General features: G+C 36.8%; 6 protein-coding genes across 6 annotated transcripts; all 6 read left to right on the top strand.

The window, feature by feature from the left end:
• The first annotated feature begins 1,171 nt into the window (after positions 1-1,171).
• LOC146157289 (uncharacterized) lies at positions 1,172-3,378 on the top strand. The gene has a single exon (XM_083387252.1). It carries the CDS (start codon positions 1,310-1,312, stop codon positions 2,027-2,029), a length of 720 nt encoding a protein of 239 aa, XP_083243378.1. The 5' UTR covers positions 1,172-1,309; the 3' UTR covers positions 2,030-3,378.
• Positions 3,379-5,126: 1,748 nt separating this feature from the next.
• Positions 5,127-8,730, top strand: LOC146157290 (uncharacterized). Its single transcript, XM_083387832.1, has 4 exons — positions 5,127-5,451; positions 6,263-6,386; positions 7,216-7,442; positions 7,999-8,730. Exons 1-4 carry the CDS (start codon positions 5,305-5,307, stop codon positions 8,254-8,256), a joined length of 756 nt encoding a protein of 251 aa, XP_083243958.1. The 5' UTR covers positions 5,127-5,304; the 3' UTR covers positions 8,257-8,730.
• Positions 8,731-11,061: 2,331 nt separating this feature from the next.
• Positions 11,062-11,703, top strand: LOC146157291 (uncharacterized). The gene has a single exon (XM_083388160.1). It carries the CDS (start codon positions 11,062-11,064, stop codon positions 11,701-11,703), a length of 642 nt encoding a protein of 213 aa, XP_083244286.1.
• A 436-nt stretch (positions 11,704-12,139) lies between these two features.
• Positions 12,140-13,076, top strand: LOC146157292 (alpha-tocopherol transfer protein-like). The gene has a single exon (XM_083388161.1). The coding sequence runs from the start codon at positions 12,140-12,142 to the stop codon at positions 12,977-12,979; it is 840 nt and encodes a 279-aa protein (XP_083244287.1). The 3' UTR covers positions 12,980-13,076.
• A 663-nt stretch (positions 13,077-13,739) lies between these two features.
• Positions 13,740-14,574, top strand: LOC146157293 (alpha-tocopherol transfer protein-like). Its single transcript, XM_083388540.1, has one exon. It carries the CDS (start codon positions 13,740-13,742, stop codon positions 14,556-14,558), a length of 819 nt encoding a protein of 272 aa, XP_083244666.1. The 3' UTR covers positions 14,559-14,574.
• Positions 14,575-15,492: 918 nt separating this feature from the next.
• Positions 15,493-17,430, top strand: LOC146157294 (alpha-tocopherol transfer protein-like). Its single transcript, XM_083388539.1, has 2 exons — positions 15,493-15,671; positions 16,132-17,430. Exons 1-2 carry the CDS (start codon positions 15,642-15,644, stop codon positions 16,957-16,959), a joined length of 858 nt encoding a protein of 285 aa, XP_083244665.1. The 5' UTR covers positions 15,493-15,641; the 3' UTR covers positions 16,960-17,430.
• Positions 17,431-17,445: the final 15 nt, after the last annotated feature.

The following is a 17,445-nucleotide window of genomic DNA, read 5'->3' on the forward strand; positions in this document are numbered from 1 at the left end:
TTCGGGCAAAAAGCCGAAATATTGTGGTAGGATTCTAGACTTGCGCACGTCAATGCAATTTCGTATGCTAGGCGGCCGTAGATATTTCATCAAAATTACACCCAAAGAATCGACTATGTAAAGAAAGGCTAATGCACTAAGCACTCATAGTTACGTTTTAGGAATAGAATAAGGCTACCCCAAGACTCGACCAGAGTTTCTGTGCTGCCACCTAGTGGCAAGAGATTTATAATATAGGGTACGCTAAGAGTTCCGCTAGGCGTCGCACCATGCATATATGGGTTTATTTTTGCTCTCTCTGTACAGAAGAGGGTTGGCTCTTTCTGACGGTGTGTTTATCATTAGGGTAGACCCAGCACAAGGGCAACTACACAATTCTAAATTTTCGGGCAAAATGCAAACATATATGACCGTGAACCTTCAATAAAATACGCCAGGTGTCGCCACTTGCAAGATAATACCCCCCTGTACAAATTTATTGGGAAAATGCTTTCACCTTTGGGAAAAATATAGCTAGCGTAACCAGCTTTATTGTTACCTTTGGAATTTACATTTAAAAATCTAAATTTTGCTACTGTACCTTCTGCCGCTAAAAAAAAAAAAAAAAGTGGTAGGATTCTAGACCAGCGCCCACATCTATTTTACAATTGGCATAAATTATTTTTTTGTGTCATTTTGAAAAAAGTTACGGTAGTATGAAGCACGTTGTTGTCACAAAAAATGTCACAAAAAATTTTTTTAATGTCACAAAAAAAAAAACAAACAGGAATTAGCGCCCACAATGTTACGAAAAGACAAAAAAATTTTGTTATCACAGCAAATCATTCAAGGAAATAATTTTATTACAAGCAAAACTTTATTACAAGGAAAATGCCCCGGACCCAAGGCGCCAGGTCTCTTAAATAAAAAGTTTCAACAATTTTCGATCAATTTTTTTAGGCGCTACGCGCAAATAAGCTACGTTTTGCACTTACCAAAATACGTGTTTTTAACTTTTTATTTTATTTTATGACGGTATTCCTAAAAGCTTGGATTCCACCCCCGGAATCCTGGATCATACCCTGGTCATCAGTAGCGTGCTTGTTTTTTGGACTGAGCAGTTGGTAACCCTGGCTATATGGCAACGAAAATATATGTTTATTTGCAACTTGCGATTTTCAGTTTTTTTTTAAGAATTGGTGCTGGTAAATCTTTCAGGGCTTTTAATTATTACCTCTGAGTATACATTTAACTTATTACCACCAAACACAGAGACTTGGTTAGCAAATGATTTTTTGTTTAGTAAACATTTTTAACAGATAAACGTAAAATGGAAGATTCGCTGCTCAAAAATGAAGTGGAAGTTTTACCTGGAATAGTTTGTCGGCTGTTGAACGAAAACGATTTGCCCGAAATTAACAAATTGGTTGCGGATCATTACAGCTACCAACAGCCAATGAGACAAACGTTTAAACTTACAAAAGAAGACATCGGAGATTTGGACATTAGAGAGGCAATTGAAAACTTAAAGAGTAATTGTTCGCTCGGAACTTTTGTGAAAAAAACTGGAGAACTCATTGCGGTTGAACTGAATGTAATTTGTGATATAACGGACAGTAGAAGTGCAAAAAACAGTCCTGTTATGAGCGAAAGGCTTTCGGCTGCAATGAGATACAAAGAATTTGTCCTTGGTGATATTTTTTCTGATTTGAACACCAAGCGTTATATGTGCGGCCGAAAGGCGTGCGTGAAGTCGGAATATCGTTCCAAGGGGATATTTTCAGCTTTGGAAAATGTGAGAATGCAGATTGCCAGATCAAGAGGCTGCGAGTATTTGGCTGCAATATCAGTCAACAAATACACCCAAAGGGCTATGAAAACTGCTGGCTACAAAGTGTTTAGAGATGTGCCGTATATTGATTACGTTGACCCGAAAACAGGCTTAAAACCAGATTTACAACTATCTCCAATCCACACTTCGTGTCAGATGATATACCGAAAGGTTCCACTGATTGCTGACACAAATATCCTCACCGAAAGTAAACTTTAATGGAAAGATTTTTCTCGCTTTGTCTACACCAATATATTGGAATGGTTTCTCTGAAATCATGTATTTCATTTAGTCTTCAACCGACTATAACGTTAATTTGGTCTTCAATCGAATCAAAAGTAATTTTAGTCTTAGCCTACATGTTATGATAAATGTTATAAGTTCATATGTGTTTTCTTTTATTACTAATATGGAAAGCGAATACGCCGATAAAATCGAACATTAATCAAACCTGGCGTACATAAGTTTGACCTGCAAATCGCGTTTTCTATTTGAATGAAAAGAAAACGGTCACTATAAATGTACATACACCCACAGGCTTAACTTGTACCCAATTTGTACAAATATAAAACTCACCAATCGATTTTCTTCTATAAATATCTCGTTCAATTTAATTATCAGTATCCATCCATTTTTTATCTTTGTTTCTGTATGACAGCCAATACTTGTTTTGCGTCATGTGTCTTTTGAATTTTCATATACGTAAAAAATTTTGCCCTGCGCCGCAATCCTCATTTGCAGTCCCTAGTCGAGTCCCGAGTCCGGCTCCGACTTTTCCAGTCCCGAGTCCGGCTCCGACTCTACAGCCTGTATTTCACTCATAGGTAACTTCAATAAGTTGGATATTCAGCGATCCACTCATAGGGGTGTCATGTATTAATTCATCCAACCACAATACATGTTTAAAAAATACTCCACTATTTCTATTAAACTTTTACAACTTACAGTTTGCGGCCTTAACAGTTTCGTAATTTGGGAAAGCGCACGTGCTTGCCGGACACGGATTCAAGTAGTTTGACTCGAGTAAGTCCCGAGTCCGATTCAACAGCCCCCAAATGAACTGCACCCAAGAAATATTTGAGTAATTTAAACCTATTCTGAATATCACAACGAGAAACGTGATCTAATTTCTATGTATTTGTTGGTTACATTTCAATAAAATAAAGTAATTTCAACCCTAAAGATTAGAACGTAGACTAGATGGATTTTTGTGTGCGTTTTTTGTATATCGTTCACTTTACACAGTGCCTTTTCTGACATAATAATCTTGGTGTGTTATCTATAGTCAAGGGGACCATCTGCTAAGACTACAAACTAAGCACGCTACTACGAAAACATATGCACATTATACTTATAACTGGGGCGAATTCAGGATTTTTTTCTAAGGGCATCAAAATATGCTAAAAAATGGTTGTTCTCTTCGCCAAATGCAGCTTAGGCAGCTTAATCGCGTGAACTGCGGAAAATGTGTTTATTTGGTTGAATTGGCAAAACAATTGTAATACAAAGAAGATGACGCCTTCAGCAAGTGGAAAGGCGTCAATGTAAATGACAATTAAAATACTTAAATAGTAAAATTTTTTTAAAATAGTAAAATTTTATCCTAGAAAACGAAAGCTACAAATAAGCTTTGGCGCTGCATGGTCTAACCCTAGAATCCTACCCCATGTTTTCCAATAACGAAAAATACAGTTACGAAACGCAAGGGAGAAATAAATTTGGAAGAATAGATATTATGATAATATTTGACCAGGAAAACTTAATAGCATAAAAGCAGTATCTTAACATTCCCATAAATTATTTCAATGTAATTTGTGTAGAGAAAGACGCATGTCTGTTTGTGCTTGTAATTATAGCGTGTTCGCCTGGTAAAGTGTTAAATATTTCACCTTGATACTCATTTCCTTTCGTGGCCGTTCTGGCAAATCTAGCCGACATTCGACTCTGCTAATCTCCATCGCAGTCGCTCTTGTGCTATATAGTGTCACGCTGCTGTTGGATTAAACACTACAGTCAACTGATGCATGCCATGCGAGACCCGTTTTTACTGCGCTGTAAGCTCTTTTATTGAAAGCGAGCTATGCTAAATTATGTGAATGTACAATAAATCTATAAGCGACCTGACAGTATGCACTTTGAAATGCTATGACAGTTTGTTTAGTTTCGATTTAGTGGAGTTCAGATAGCACGGTGGTCATGTCTAACCTGTTGAAATATACATTTGTGACATCATTTTGGGGTAATTTTTATTTATTAAACGTAATTCGCGATTTTAAAGGGGGTAATATAAATCCATTATTTTATTATCAGCGGTAAAACAATATTAAAAAGGTCAAGAACCACTGCTTTAAACTAAAAGTACATGGTTAGAAAGAAAATATTTGCTATCACGAAAGACAACGCACTGTAGGCTAGTTGTTTTTCGAGCCTGCCCTGCTTGCATCACAAATCAACAGATTCGGTGAGTCTGTGATGGCTTTCGGTGTACTAATTATACGTAAGCCGTAGTCGTTGGTCAAAAGCAACTTCAGAAGGGCTGGATCTCAGTTGTTAACACACATATGTGTGCATGTTTCATTGTTTTATGTTAGACTTAGGCTTGATGGGACCTATAGCGATATTTCTAATGTTCGGCCTTATTTGTGATAAACATCCACTCTTATTTCTTCAACTATAAGCCTAATCCAAATAACTACATATATTTCGCCTACAATTTAAGTTTGCGGTCTATAAATATTTTATTTTAATATTTTTTTGATGTAGCTGTAGCATTTAGCCTACTTTTACGTCACTATACACGTGACCATTGTCCACTGATGTGTGACCGCTGCGCCTAGCGAATTGCTTTTCCGCATTTGACAATTCATTCTACTTACTACGTCTTACTGATTAGCGGCTTGAATCACCGCTATGTTTATCGCTGTATTTCTGAGATTTGTGAATATACTCTAAGAGCAACTATCTACTGAGTGGATTGTCTTTGCTTAGAGTACAAGAAGTTAAGGACAGGTATTCTAGCGGCCTGCTCCTTTGGAGTCGGATTAAGAACTTGTAAGAGACTTAGGCAGCCGTCGGCCCTCGTCTACAGGGTCAGCAGCCTTCTTATAGCTCCCTACGAACTCTCCACGCTTCAGTAGCAAACCTATTTTTTAATTTGGTCAACGGAAAATGGGGATGCAAATGATATACATCCTTTATGTAACAAACAATGTGCAAGTTGCTTCAAATGGCGTTATGTTCGTTCAACAAGTCTAATTTAGTCCCAAAGCTGTTAAAATTGTTTTAACCAAAGCCTTATTTATCTGTAGCCCATCAATGTTAGTAAATAATTGATTTCCACTTTAGTTCTGTTTGTTGGTCCAAAGGTGCGTTTGTCAAGCTGAGCACTTTATTTGTTTGGTCTAGCTGTGATTTGTCATACACTACTGACATGTCCAGTCAAAGGTTTTAACCTGTTGTGTGAAATCGATGGTGCTAGTAACAGTGGAAGCGTTATGGGAATCGAAAACAAACCAATTGTAGCTATCAGAACATGCAGAATGGACGATGTGCCACAAATTAGAAAGTTGGTTATCAATACAATGTGGTCATTCTACTCGTCAATTTACTGGGAATGGGCTTTCACAAACCCGCGATGCCAGGTTTGCTAAAGCCTAAGATCACGTTCAGTTAGGATGTGTCAGATTGTGCATAAACCTAATAATAATATCAAAGACAATACTGAAGTAGGTATCATTTTGAACGTTTCGAATAACTCTTTATTGATTTTTAACATCAAAACGTTCAAAATGCAACCTACTTCTGTATGGGCTTCGATATTTTTATTACGTCTTACTGCGACCTCTAACCATTATGCTCCAAATGTAAAAACTTTTTTTATAATAGTTTTTATAATAGTAAGAATATCAAAGGAAGTTCCCACTAGTGTGGTATTGCAAGCAGAAACTGATAAAATTAGAAGTAGTAAGAGTATCAAAGCCCATACAGAAGGAGGTAGCATGTTAAACGTTTCGAATGTTTCTTTGTGCTTTTAAACATCACTTTATTCATTTTCGATGTTAAAAATAAATAAAGATATATAAAAACTCAAGATGCTACCTACTTTTATATGGGCTTTTGTATTCTTATTACGTCTACCTTATCAGTCCCTGCGTGCAATATCGCAATTTAGTGAATTTATATTTTCCTCATGTTGATTTTTAGGAACATTTTAGTTTATTGTAGCATTTTTTAGCATTTGTATGTCATACTTGTAGTAAAAATCTGTGTTGGCCTACTTTTTCTAAATCGTTCGAAGGTCCGAATAAATAAAAGTAGCGTCATAGCAAAATGGTAAAAATAAAAGTTTAAAATTAGTTGATTGTATAGTTAAAATTGCCAAAAAGCAAAACGTTTTAGCTTAAATTTTTCATAAACTGTGCATCTAAGCCCAATTCCTTGTCCAACGTGCAGGTCCTGTTAATCTTTTGTGGATCTTTCGCGCCTGTGTATCTGGAAGATGATGCCTCCTTTTTCCAAATCTTTAGAACTTTCTTATTTGCCTATACTACAGCATGCATTGCCATGGCTGTCGTTTGTAAGTAACCGCTATCTAAAGCAACTTGCATGTTGTCGAAACTATGTAGGCCTCTAGTTCTTGTTACGTCAAACGTAATAGGCTTACCTTACACTATTTAGAGATAATTATATAATCAACGTTGATGGTATCTCTGGGATCACCAATTTGTAAGAGATATACTTTCATTTCAAAGTGAGAAATTTGCTCAGTGGGATTTTGTTAGCTATAGTTACGCGAGCGTTGTTTAAAGCTGGATTCGGCGTCGGAGTCGGGGCTAAACGGGGTCGGTTTATTTAGCCGGATTCGGACTCGAGTAAAACTATACGTAAAACTGCCAGAGACCCGAATACGTCGAAAGCGAGGTGGCTATATAAATTAAAGCTGGAATAACGTATGGTGGGACATTTTCCAACCACGTATTGTAAGTGGATTAGTAAGACACCCCTTTAAGACGATTGTTGTATATCAACTATATTTTAGTTACCCAAATGTGTAAAGTATTAAATCTAGAGTTGTAGACAGACTCGCGACTCAGCAAAATGATACATTTGGTCTGAGTCAGACTCCGAAATCGGGAGTCGGACGTCTTTAAACCTTATAAAGGCTAGGAGCATAAGCATTAACTAAGAAGCATTAACTACATACAACTATTACAGGTGCATGTTAAACTCCAATGACTGAATTGTACAACAAATGTAAAAGTTCGTCACTCGCTTATAATATTTAAACACACCATACAGATTTGTATTAATTGTATTCGAAACGCGTCAATGTATTGTGCTTTGTATAGTGTGTTTGAGTTCGTTGAGACGCCGTTTAACAGAAAAGCGTCCTCTTTGTTTCACAGTGCTGTGTTTCATGAAATGGAGCTGGATGCCTTTCGAATACACCGAGCTGTCTAACGCGAAAAGTTTCATGTCTTCCTTCATGGACTGTGGTTCGGACGCTCACTTTTGGGTGGCGGCTGTCGATAAAGAAGTGGTCGCTTCAATTGGAGTGAAGATCTCCAGCAGACCGTTTCTGGAAAAGGCGGCCGGGCCCGAAGTCAACGTTGGCCAAATGTTTGAAATCAAGGTGTTTTTCAATTGCTTAACAACATTATGCACCTAATGCTAATGCATGTTACAAAGACTTTATAGGCAGTATTTGTTTTTAGGGTAATTCGTATTGTTTTGGATAAATGACTTTAAAACAAGATCTTGCAATGTTACTTTAAAGCTTGTTGTTAGAAAAAATGCGAATTTTAAAAAAACCCTTGACTACGCAGTCAAACTTGCGTCCAATGCGTGGCAGTGGACAACAGTTAGATTGAACTATGAACATTGATAACCTTATTCCAGGGAGTTTCTATAAAATCGAAATAACCTAAACCCCAATAAAAAGCAACCAAACTATGCGTAAAAATTAACTAAACACCTGACTATATAAAATGTATGAAAAGGGTCACTTTTCCAAATCACTTGGGTCACAATCCGATTAATTGTCCATAAGACTTTTAAGTCAAGTCATTTCGAAACAGTTATTTAAATGCACTCAGTGTTAGCCATCGCAACACCCAAATTCAATTCACTAAAGCATTTTTAACCAATACTATTATACATTAAGAATGATATTTGTATATTACACGCAGCGCATGTTCGTCAAAGAGAAGTACAGAGGGACCGGCCTGGCTCAGAGATTGATGCAAAAGGCTTACGCGCACACACGGCAGCGTCTCGCAAGCGACCAGTCAATCATTAAGAAGACAATTCTGTACACGGCCAACTACCAGTATGCTGCCCTTAAGTTTTACCAGCGGGAGGGATTTGAAGAATTGACTCGATACACCACCACATATCTGTTCGGTGTTCTCCGCAACACCCTCTGGGTGGCGCTAAAAGACATGTAAAATCACACAAAGCAAGTTGGTGTTTCTCACACTTTTGCGGCCTAGCACCTAGGGCTAGGCACTATATAGGCAGTGCCGGATTAACCATTGGGATACTAATAGTATAGCCTTAAGCCCTGAAAAAATTCGGTTCTCAATTTTTTTCCTAAATTAATGAGAGTTTTTCAAACGTTGATATAGCTATATTTGTGTTTTTGAATCTAATCATGATTACCGATTGTAGTGAAGAAAGATCTTTTTCCCCTACTTAAACGAGTTAAGAACTATCTACGCTCAACAATGTCAGATGCACGCCTCTCTGCGCTGTCACTTTAAGCATAGAGAGTGATGTTGGTAGAGGTTTGAATGTCGATCACATCATTGAACGTTTGCTAGCTGTATGGCTGGGAAAATGTAACTTTAAATATACATTTTAATACACTATGAGTCTATGACACTTAGTTACATTTAATACATGTTTTTATGTCATGTTATTTTGCAGTAAATAATTTTAAATTTTCGTGTATGTATATTTATTACTTATTGGATCCTACTCTAGTAAACAGCTCTTAGGCCTCCTGCGCCTAGGGACGTTTTACAGTTATAATGATTACCTTGGGTACACTATGCACGGTTCTGTAAAGTAGCTTGATAACAAATTACAAAGCCAAAAGTGTCGATGAGTAGGCTACCTTATTCTTTCAAAAGAAATAATTATTTTTATGTTATGATGAAGAAGTTAGTGGGAACGATAACTGCGAAACAATTTTGAATTGTATAAAGTTATAATTAGACTATGTCAAATCAAAACAAATGGTATTAGGTGAAAATATTCTCCGTCAACTGCAGTTGATCGCCACCTGCCTCCCGAGAACGACAATGAGACGGGAGTTGCTTATATACGTGACCCCCCTAGTAAAACAGCTACTTGGTTAAATGTTGATTCTCGAAAATTATATCTGTCTGCCTTAACTACAACTTTGGGGCGAAAAAGTGGAATTTTTAAAATCAATCCACAATTTGGAAAATATATGAGGGCTTTATAAAAAGCTCAAAAGTGCTGGGTTCCGAGGCCATTGCTGTGATTAGGCTAGTCCTCTCTTGGTAGCAGGGCTGTGGGGTCGGTGAAAAAATTGAACCCGAGTTCAAATCGTGCTAAATGTGCGATTTCGAGTCGAAAATTCACCCAATTACGTGACTAAAATAAGATGTATTTTCAGCAATCCTCTATAAGGGGTTGTCATAAAATTCATTCACCTATAAAATACTGGAAAAAATAACAGTTTGCGCCCCTATCAGTTTCAAATTTTGATAGCGACTGTACATGGGCACGTCGGATTCGTGGCTCGGGTTCTCGAGTCCCGAGTCAGACTACAGCAAAATTAACCGACGCTGTCGAGTTCCGATTTCGACCCAAGACTCCGCATCCCTGATTGGTAGTCGTGCAGTCCTGTACGCCCTACAACATGAAATCCAACACTCAAAAAATAAAATGGTACCTCAATTCGACATATAAGATTTAGGTGTTATATCGCTAGTCTAAATATTACCATGACCATGAGCCAAAGTCTTAAAGGCCTATTTTAGTTGTTCGAAATATCGATTTAGCGCTAGAGGTTAGGTATGAAATAGGCCTTTTTCTGAGAGTAAGCAAATTATATTGATAAATCTGCAACAGAGTACATGACAAACTGCCAACTTGCTTAAAAAAAAATAATTATTTTGACCTATTGTTTAAACAGGTGTAATTCCTCTGCGATTTTTCTCTTCAGGATTGTATGAGCGGCAGGTGGGGCGTTCGACACTCTATTAAAACAAAATATGTCCGAACTTTAATTTAGGTCACTTTAAGCAGGGCTACAAACTTCCTTCTTTATTTGATTATGTGGCGCGTTTGGATTGACAGGCCTTCCAAAAGCCTTATTACTTGAAAAGATAAAGCGTTTGTAAGCAGTCACAAGATGTTTGACCGCCGCGTAATGTCGCCAACGTGTTACGGATGACGTCTATAAGAAGTAAATTAAGAATCAAAGCGGATCCGTATGTTTTTAAGTTACAAAGGTTTTGGACACTTGATTACATAACATTTCACATACTGGCATCATGTTTCAGAGGAAAGATTTATTATTCATATAGGCATGGCGTTTAAAAGGCCGTTTCATTTCGGATTTAAGTGTGGATCTACGTTTAGTTAACTTAAATAATTCTACAAATGCAGATTTCAACTTGCAAGTTGGTAAAAGTAGTAATTGTGCGGAGTTAGTACGATGTCAATGGCAACAACCGACATATGGGTAAAGTATAAAATAGAAAATACGTTAATTTATGAATTAATGCTATTTGCTGATGGACAAAACAATTCCGTCCTGAAGCTAAATGGGTCCATGCAATAAAACTTTTTTAAGTTTTGGATTATTAATCAACTATACTGTCCTAGTCGAAGCATATTTTTTCTTATTAACTTTCCATGACAATAACACATTTGCAAGCTGGTTTTCCTCAACAATAAATAAGTAAACTTGCTGTACCTCGTTTTTTTTTCATTTTACTTTTGAAATAAATACATTCTCGACTTGTAGTAATCAAAGTGTACATAACTCGACCACAAGGAAAATGAGAAACAGTTTAGTAAATTAATTATTAACACATATGTGTGCTTCATGACGTTATGCTACCTTGAAGAGAGCAAAACAATCATAAGAAAAGAAGGCTGGTGGTGGTCACAAGACACAATATGATGAGCAACTCTTGTTTGCAGAACTGTGGTGAGCTTATAAACACAGTAGCAGTTTGTGTCTATATGGTGTTTATATTTTGAACTGAAAAATGACTACACAGCAAACCCACAGTGATTTGACGTTTCGTGTTATGACCATGGAAAATTTTGACATTGCGTATGAATTCGTTCTTAAAAACTACACCTACAATGAGCCTTTGCGTAAAATGGTAACTGACCGATTAGAAACACTGCCTAAAATAGACCAAGAACGAGTGAAGTCAAAGCTTAAACATAACTGTTCTATTGGTGTATTTACCAAAGAAAATGCTATGGTTGCTGCAGTATTTAATGGCATTTCGACCAAGTGTAATGCATCGTACTGCTGCTTTCATCCCAATATTAAAAAAGGCAATTGGCTCGAACTTATCTCCGACCTTGTGAAGTACTTGGAGGGCAACCTTTTCGACGAGTTGGGCGTCAGCAAATTTATGATGACATCAATGCTTGCCGTCCATCCTGACTATCAAAAACGCGGCCTTGCCACTGACTTAATTCGCAGAAGTGAGGTCTTGGGACAAGACTTTGGGTGTGAATGCATCCTTACTGATGCATCCAGTCATTACAGCCAAATGGCATACAAGAAGGCAGGCTATACAAAGCTGAAGGAAGCTTTGTATTCTGAATACATTCCTGACTACAAAGCGGTACCCCCACACATGTCGGCTGCTATTTATTATAAAAACTATTAGGCCCTTAACTGTTTTATGATGTTCATGCAAAACATTATTATTAGCTTTCTTACAGAAAAAAATGAATTCCAATTCTGATTGTTTAAAAGATATTACTGTATTTTATTTGTGTTTTTACTGTAATTGTTAATTGCAATTACACTTTTATAACTGTTTAATTTGATGTTATTTCCAAACCCGCCTAGTAGTATTGTAAACAATAGTATATTAGATTACAAAAATACCTCACTCTTTGTCGATGCATTTTTTTAATGACTATTAGATTGTCATGAGTTCCAGCATCATTGCTGATACAAAGGCAGCATTGGTGTAATTTTGAGTTAAATACTGCCAAAAATGTTTTGAGGCCAAATGATAAATCATGCCTAATGTTTGTTTATAGATTTAAGTTTTCTTTAGTTATATGAAGTTGTTTAATTTTCTTTTGGGGTTTGTGATGGACAGCAACAGGAATTTCGAGAAAAGTATGAAGCGCTATCAATGCAATTTGTTGCCAGAGCTTTTGGCCAAGGCAGTCAAAGAACTTAACGAGCCAGCATGTAATGACTTGCGTCTGGAAGCGATCGATTCTCTAAAATCCGCCTTCGCTAAAACAACAACCGGATCGAAGCTGCCTCTGCAAAGTGATGAAACAGTACTCCGCTTTCTGAGAGCGAAGAAATTTAACCAGGAAAAGGCACTGGCCATGATGGAAAACTATCACAGGCAGAAAGAAGCATGGTCTGATGTGTTTGAAAAGGTCCGGGACCCAAGTAGAGTTAGAGGAACTTTGTCGGCAGGCTGCGTTGTTCCACTGTCAAAGCCAGCATTGGATGGATCAGCAGTTTTGTTTGGTTGTTTAGGTCGTCAGGAAAATATGCTCATGGTTGATATGATAGCCTGTGTTGTTCTAAGCTCGGAAAAGCTCCTCGAAAATGAAGCGACGCAAATTAACGGCATTACTGTTATAAACGATTTAACACACTTTGATTTAAATTTAGCCAAACAAATGACACCGGCTCTAAGCAAGCGGTTTATATCCCTGATGCAAGATGCAATGCCAATCCGACTTAAAGGCCTAATTTTTGTCAATGAACCGAAAATTTTTGACATTATTCTGGCTTTCAGCAAACCGTTTATGAAAGACAAAATGAAAAAGAGACTTCACACATACGGCACAAACTTCGTTAAGTTGCACAAGTACATTGACAACAATTTCTTGCCAAAGGAGTATCTTGGCCAAGGCCCTGAACTTGATTCACAAAAATGGGTAGATTGCGTTTTCTGTGAATCATGAGTTTCGTTTGATTTTTGTTTGACAGATTTCAACGTTACAGTTAGCAGTCACTGCCTGAAAACAATTTCACTGTGATATTATAACAGCATTTTCTGAAGGTGTCTAGACCGTTTTGTAAAGATTTCAAAACTACAATTGCACAATATGATAATGGTCAGCAAACAATTTTGTTCATCTTTTTATGTTGTCTATTTTTGGTACGGATTGTAGAGGTACAACGTTTTGTGCAAAACTGTTTTTGCAGTGTTAATTCCTGTTTTGCCTCTTTTTCAGTTGGCTATAGTGTTACTTTGTTTAAGTTCTTTCAAATTAGTGAATTTCTTTTTGCTAAAGTGCTTTATGTACTTAAGAGTGTCATGATTTTGTTTGTTTGCATACACTAAGTCTGCAATTTACCACTGTTTAAGATTATTTTTCAATTATTTAGTTACCTTTCCATACTTTCTCCTAAGCACCAGCCTTTTTTATTAGGCACTAGCTTTTTACTAATTTGTTTAAAACCTAAATTCTGGGTTTTGAATGAGATTCAAATGAAATAAGAAAAGAAAGAAAACAGCAATGAATACAACAATCACATTTTTTTGGACGTAATGTGCAATTTACCCTTCTGGTATAGACATGAAGATAATTATGAAGAGGGTTTGCTAACAGACTGAAAAAAAATTTTCCGAAAAGATTGTTCATCATTTTTGACATAAGTAAGGTAGATAAAAAGTCACAGTCATAATTCCAATATCTTTTATTTCCACAGGTCCTTAAAATGACTAGGTATGAATGTAAATTGTGTCCTGCTGTTCTGGCCAAGGCAGTTGAAGAGTTAAACGAACCAGAGGATAACGTCGAAAGATTGGCTGCAGTAGACAAGCTTCGTGAGGCATTCAAAGCAAATACAGACGAACTGAAACTCTTTCGCTCCGACGATGAATTCATTCTCCGCTTTTTGCGTGCGAAAAAATTCGACCAGAAAAGGGCCCTAAAGATGCTGATTAACTACCACGTACAGAGGCAGTCGTGGCCAGAGGTGTTCGACAAAGTCAACAACCCAGCGCTGCTTACTCCTCTCATACAAGCGGGCTGCGTTTACGGCATTCGCAACGCTTGCAAAGATGGCAGCTCACTCTTCATGGGAAAACCTGGGAAGCAAAAAGACATGGTAATGACAGATTTCCTAGCCGGCCTCTTTCTGACTATCGAGAAGCTTCTAGAAAATGAAGAAATGCAGGTGCATGGCTTGACCGTCATTGAAGACATGTTCTACATGGACATGTCTGTCGCAAAACAGATGGGCCCGACATTTGCAAAGAGATTTCTTAGCATTTTGCAGGACTGTTTGCCTGTGCGATTGAAGAGTATAAATATGTTAAATGAGCCTACTCTTTTTGACGTCCTTTTCGCTATCGTCCGGCCTTTCATGAAGGAAAAAACCAAAAAACGTCTTCGCATACTTGGAACGCAGTTTGAGAAGCTGCATGAAAAAATTAATCCCTCTGTCTTGCCAGAATCTTACGCTGGCACCGGGCCGGAGCAGGACATTGATGGATGGATGCACATACTTCTTGGTGGAGAAACTAATATTTAAATGTGCATTAATTTGCCTTGTACATTTAAATAAAGATTTATTGTCATATAGAACATTTCAGGGACTTGTAGCACATCTTTGTACCAAAGAAATATTTGCACCGCTGTGTAGTGTTTTGTGGTGTGGTTTTCTGACTTTATGACAGCAATTTATCTAGAACAGCGGTTCTCAACCAGTGGGCCATTGAAACTTTTTCGGTGGGCCACAGACCTATTTAAAAAAGCTAGATTTGTTGAATAATTTAGTTTAATTCATGACACTATACCTAATTATACAGGGATAATGGCTTGGGGAGGAATTGAGAAGGAATGTAAATGAGCGTAAATTTATTTTTCAGAAGCAAGCACCTCACTAATGCACGGTCGAATATATAATCTGTTTTGTTATATGCTCTGCTATTTTTTGTTCTAAAACTTTTTTATAGTTTTTTTTTTTAAGTTGATTGGGCACAGAATTTTCGTGCAACGAAAATGGGCCACAAAAGAAAAAGGTTGAGAAGCACTGATCTAGAAAATTGACTTTTTTTAATGCCAATGAAAAGCCTCTCACAAACACTACACATAACAGTAAAACAATTTTGTTTTTAGTTATTTTACCTCCCACAACTTGCACCAGCCATGTACTACCTATATTATATATTATATATTCCAGTTAAATTCATCTGGTTTGTCCCCAATCTGTTGTGTCATGATATTACACATTTTTATTCGCCTATATATTTTCTTTATTCAAATTACTTTTCACCTCAAAATACTAATATTGCTTACTTGCCTTTCCAAAACTTTTAACACACTTTTATGCAAAAAAAGACTTTTCCATCAACATACAAGTACTACTTTACTGATAAGTATGAAAAATAATTGATTTATATGTTTGTGCATTTTTTTATATTTATGCGAGAATAATTAGGGTGAATGTTTTGTCATGTAGGCCGTTCTTTTAGTTTAAAAACAATGGGTTATTTTTCGTTGATAAGTTTCGTTGCACTTTGCCTGGTTTCTTCTGCGTTTGCCTGCACGCCGGTAAATTGCACTCATGATGACCTAATTGGTACCTGGAACTTTTACTTTTCCGAGGGCGGACATGACAGAACACTGGACTGTTCAAAGCCAGGTTTTTATCATTTTGTTTGTTAATAATATTAATATGTGTTTAAAACACCAAATTAGGACATCTGTACAAATTTAAATTTATGGCAATCCAACGTCTATTGAAGTGATAAAACAATTTAAATGAAAACCAACTTGTTTTTAGTCAAAATAATGCCTATTTTGTTGCTGAAACATTGTATGGAAATATGTTGTAATTTGCAGAAATCTAAGCGAAATCTATGTTTTTAATGCTCTAAATGAGGTATTGTTTTGTGAATTTAACAAAGTATATATTTCTAATAAATAACCTAAACAATTGTGGGTATAGTAGGCCAGCAAATATGGGTCTATACCCACTCTAAAATATCATCAATAAGTAATCATGCTATGTATTTTATTATCTGTATCTGTCCATTGGTTTAAATCCAGGTAAGGTGAATAAAATGTAACAGTAATAATTCCAATATCTTTTGTTTCCTCAGGTCCTTAAAATGACTAGGTATGAATGTAAATTGTGTCCTGCTGTTCTGGCCAAGGCAGTGGAAGAGTTAAACGAACCAGAGGATAACATCGAAAGATTGGCTGCGATAGACAAGCTTCGTAATGCGTTCAAAGCAAATACAGACGACCTGAAACTATTTCGCTCCGACGATGAATTTATCCTTTGCTTTTTGCGTGCAAGAAAATTCGACCATAAAAGAGCTCTAAAGATGCTGATTAACTACCATGTACAGCGGCAGTCATGGCCAGAGGTGTTCGACAAAGTCAACAACCCAGCGCTGCTTACTCCTCTCATACAAGCGGGCTGCGTTTACATGATTCGCAACGCTTGCAAAGATGGCAGCTCACTCTTCATTGGAAAACCTGGGAAGCAGAAAGACATGGTATTGACCGATTTCCTGGCTGGCGTCTTTCTGACTGTCGAGAAGCTTCTAGAAAATGAAGAAATGCAAGTGCACGGTTTAACAGTTATCCAAGACATGTTCTACATGGACATGTCTGTTGCAAAACAGATGGGCCCGACATTTGCCAAGAGGTTTTTTGGCATTTTGCAGGACTGTATGCCTGTACGATTGAAGAGTGTGAATATAGTCAATGAGCCTACTCTTTTTAACATCGTTTTTACTATTGCTTGGCCTTTCATGAAGGCAAAAACCAAGAAACGTCTTTCCATACTAGGAACGCAGTTTGAGAAGCTGCATGAAAAAATTAATCCCTCTGTCTTGCCAGAATCTTACGCTGGCACAGGCCCTGATCAAGATATTGATGGATGGATGCACACACTTCTTGGTGGAGAAACTAATATTTAAAAGTGCATAAATTGGCTTTGTACATTTAAATATAGATTTATTATTATATAGAACATTTCAGGGACTGTAGCACATCTTTGTACCAAAGAAATATTGCACCGCTTTGACAACATATTTTGTGTTGTTGTTTCCTGACTTTATAACAGCAATTTTTCTCAAAAATTAACTCTTTTAATGCAAATAAAAAAATCTTCAAAATCAATGCTTTCAAAAAATACTGAAAACAGTAAAGCATTTTTTTTATGTTGTACCAGCTATTTTACTTTTTTATTTACCTATCTTTTCTATATTTGATATACTTTTCACCTCAAAACACTAATATTGTTTCCTTGCCTTTCCAAAACTTTTAACACACTTTTATGCAAAAAAGACTTTTCCATCAACATACAAGGACTATTTTACTGATAAGTATAAAAATATTTGTTATATATGTGTGTGTATTTCTATATTAATGTGAGAATAATTAGGGTGAATGTTGTTATGTAG

Source organism: Ascidiella aspersa, chromosome 4 (genome assembly GCF_963924565.1).
Source record: "Ascidiella aspersa chromosome 4, kaAscAspe10.2, whole genome shotgun sequence".
NCBI classification, from domain to species: domain Eukaryota; kingdom Metazoa; phylum Chordata; class Ascidiacea; order Phlebobranchia; family Ascidiidae; genus Ascidiella; species Ascidiella aspersa.

Coding starts and splice junctions, on each gene's coding strand:
- LOC146157289 (XM_083387252.1), top strand. CDS start 1,310: ATGGAAGATTCGCTGCTCAAAAATGAAGTGGAAGTTTTACCTGGAATA.
- LOC146157291 (XM_083388160.1), top strand. CDS start 11,062: ATGACTACACAGCAAACCCACAGTGATTTGACGTTTCGTGTTATGACC.
- LOC146157290 (XM_083387832.1), top strand. CDS start 5,305: ATGGGAATCGAAAACAAACCAATTGTAGCTATCAGAACATGCAGAATG. Junction 6,387..7,215: donor CATTGCCATGGCTGTCGTTT/GTAAGTAACCGC, acceptor TTTGTTTCACAG/TGCTGTGTTTCATGAAATGG. Junction 7,443..7,998: donor GCCAAATGTTTGAAATCAAG/GTGTTTTTCAAT, acceptor TATTACACGCAG/CGCATGTTCGTCAAAGAGAA.
- LOC146157293 (XM_083388540.1), top strand. CDS start 13,740: ATGACTAGGTATGAATGTAAATTGTGTCCTGCTGTTCTGGCCAAGGCA.
- LOC146157292 (XM_083388161.1), top strand. CDS start 12,140: ATGGACAGCAACAGGAATTTCGAGAAAAGTATGAAGCGCTATCAATGC.
- LOC146157294 (XM_083388539.1), top strand. CDS start 15,642: ATGACAGAACACTGGACTGTTCAAAGCCAG. Junction 15,672..16,131: donor ACTGGACTGTTCAAAGCCAG/GTTTTTATCATT, acceptor TTGTTTCCTCAG/GTCCTTAAAATGACTAGGTA.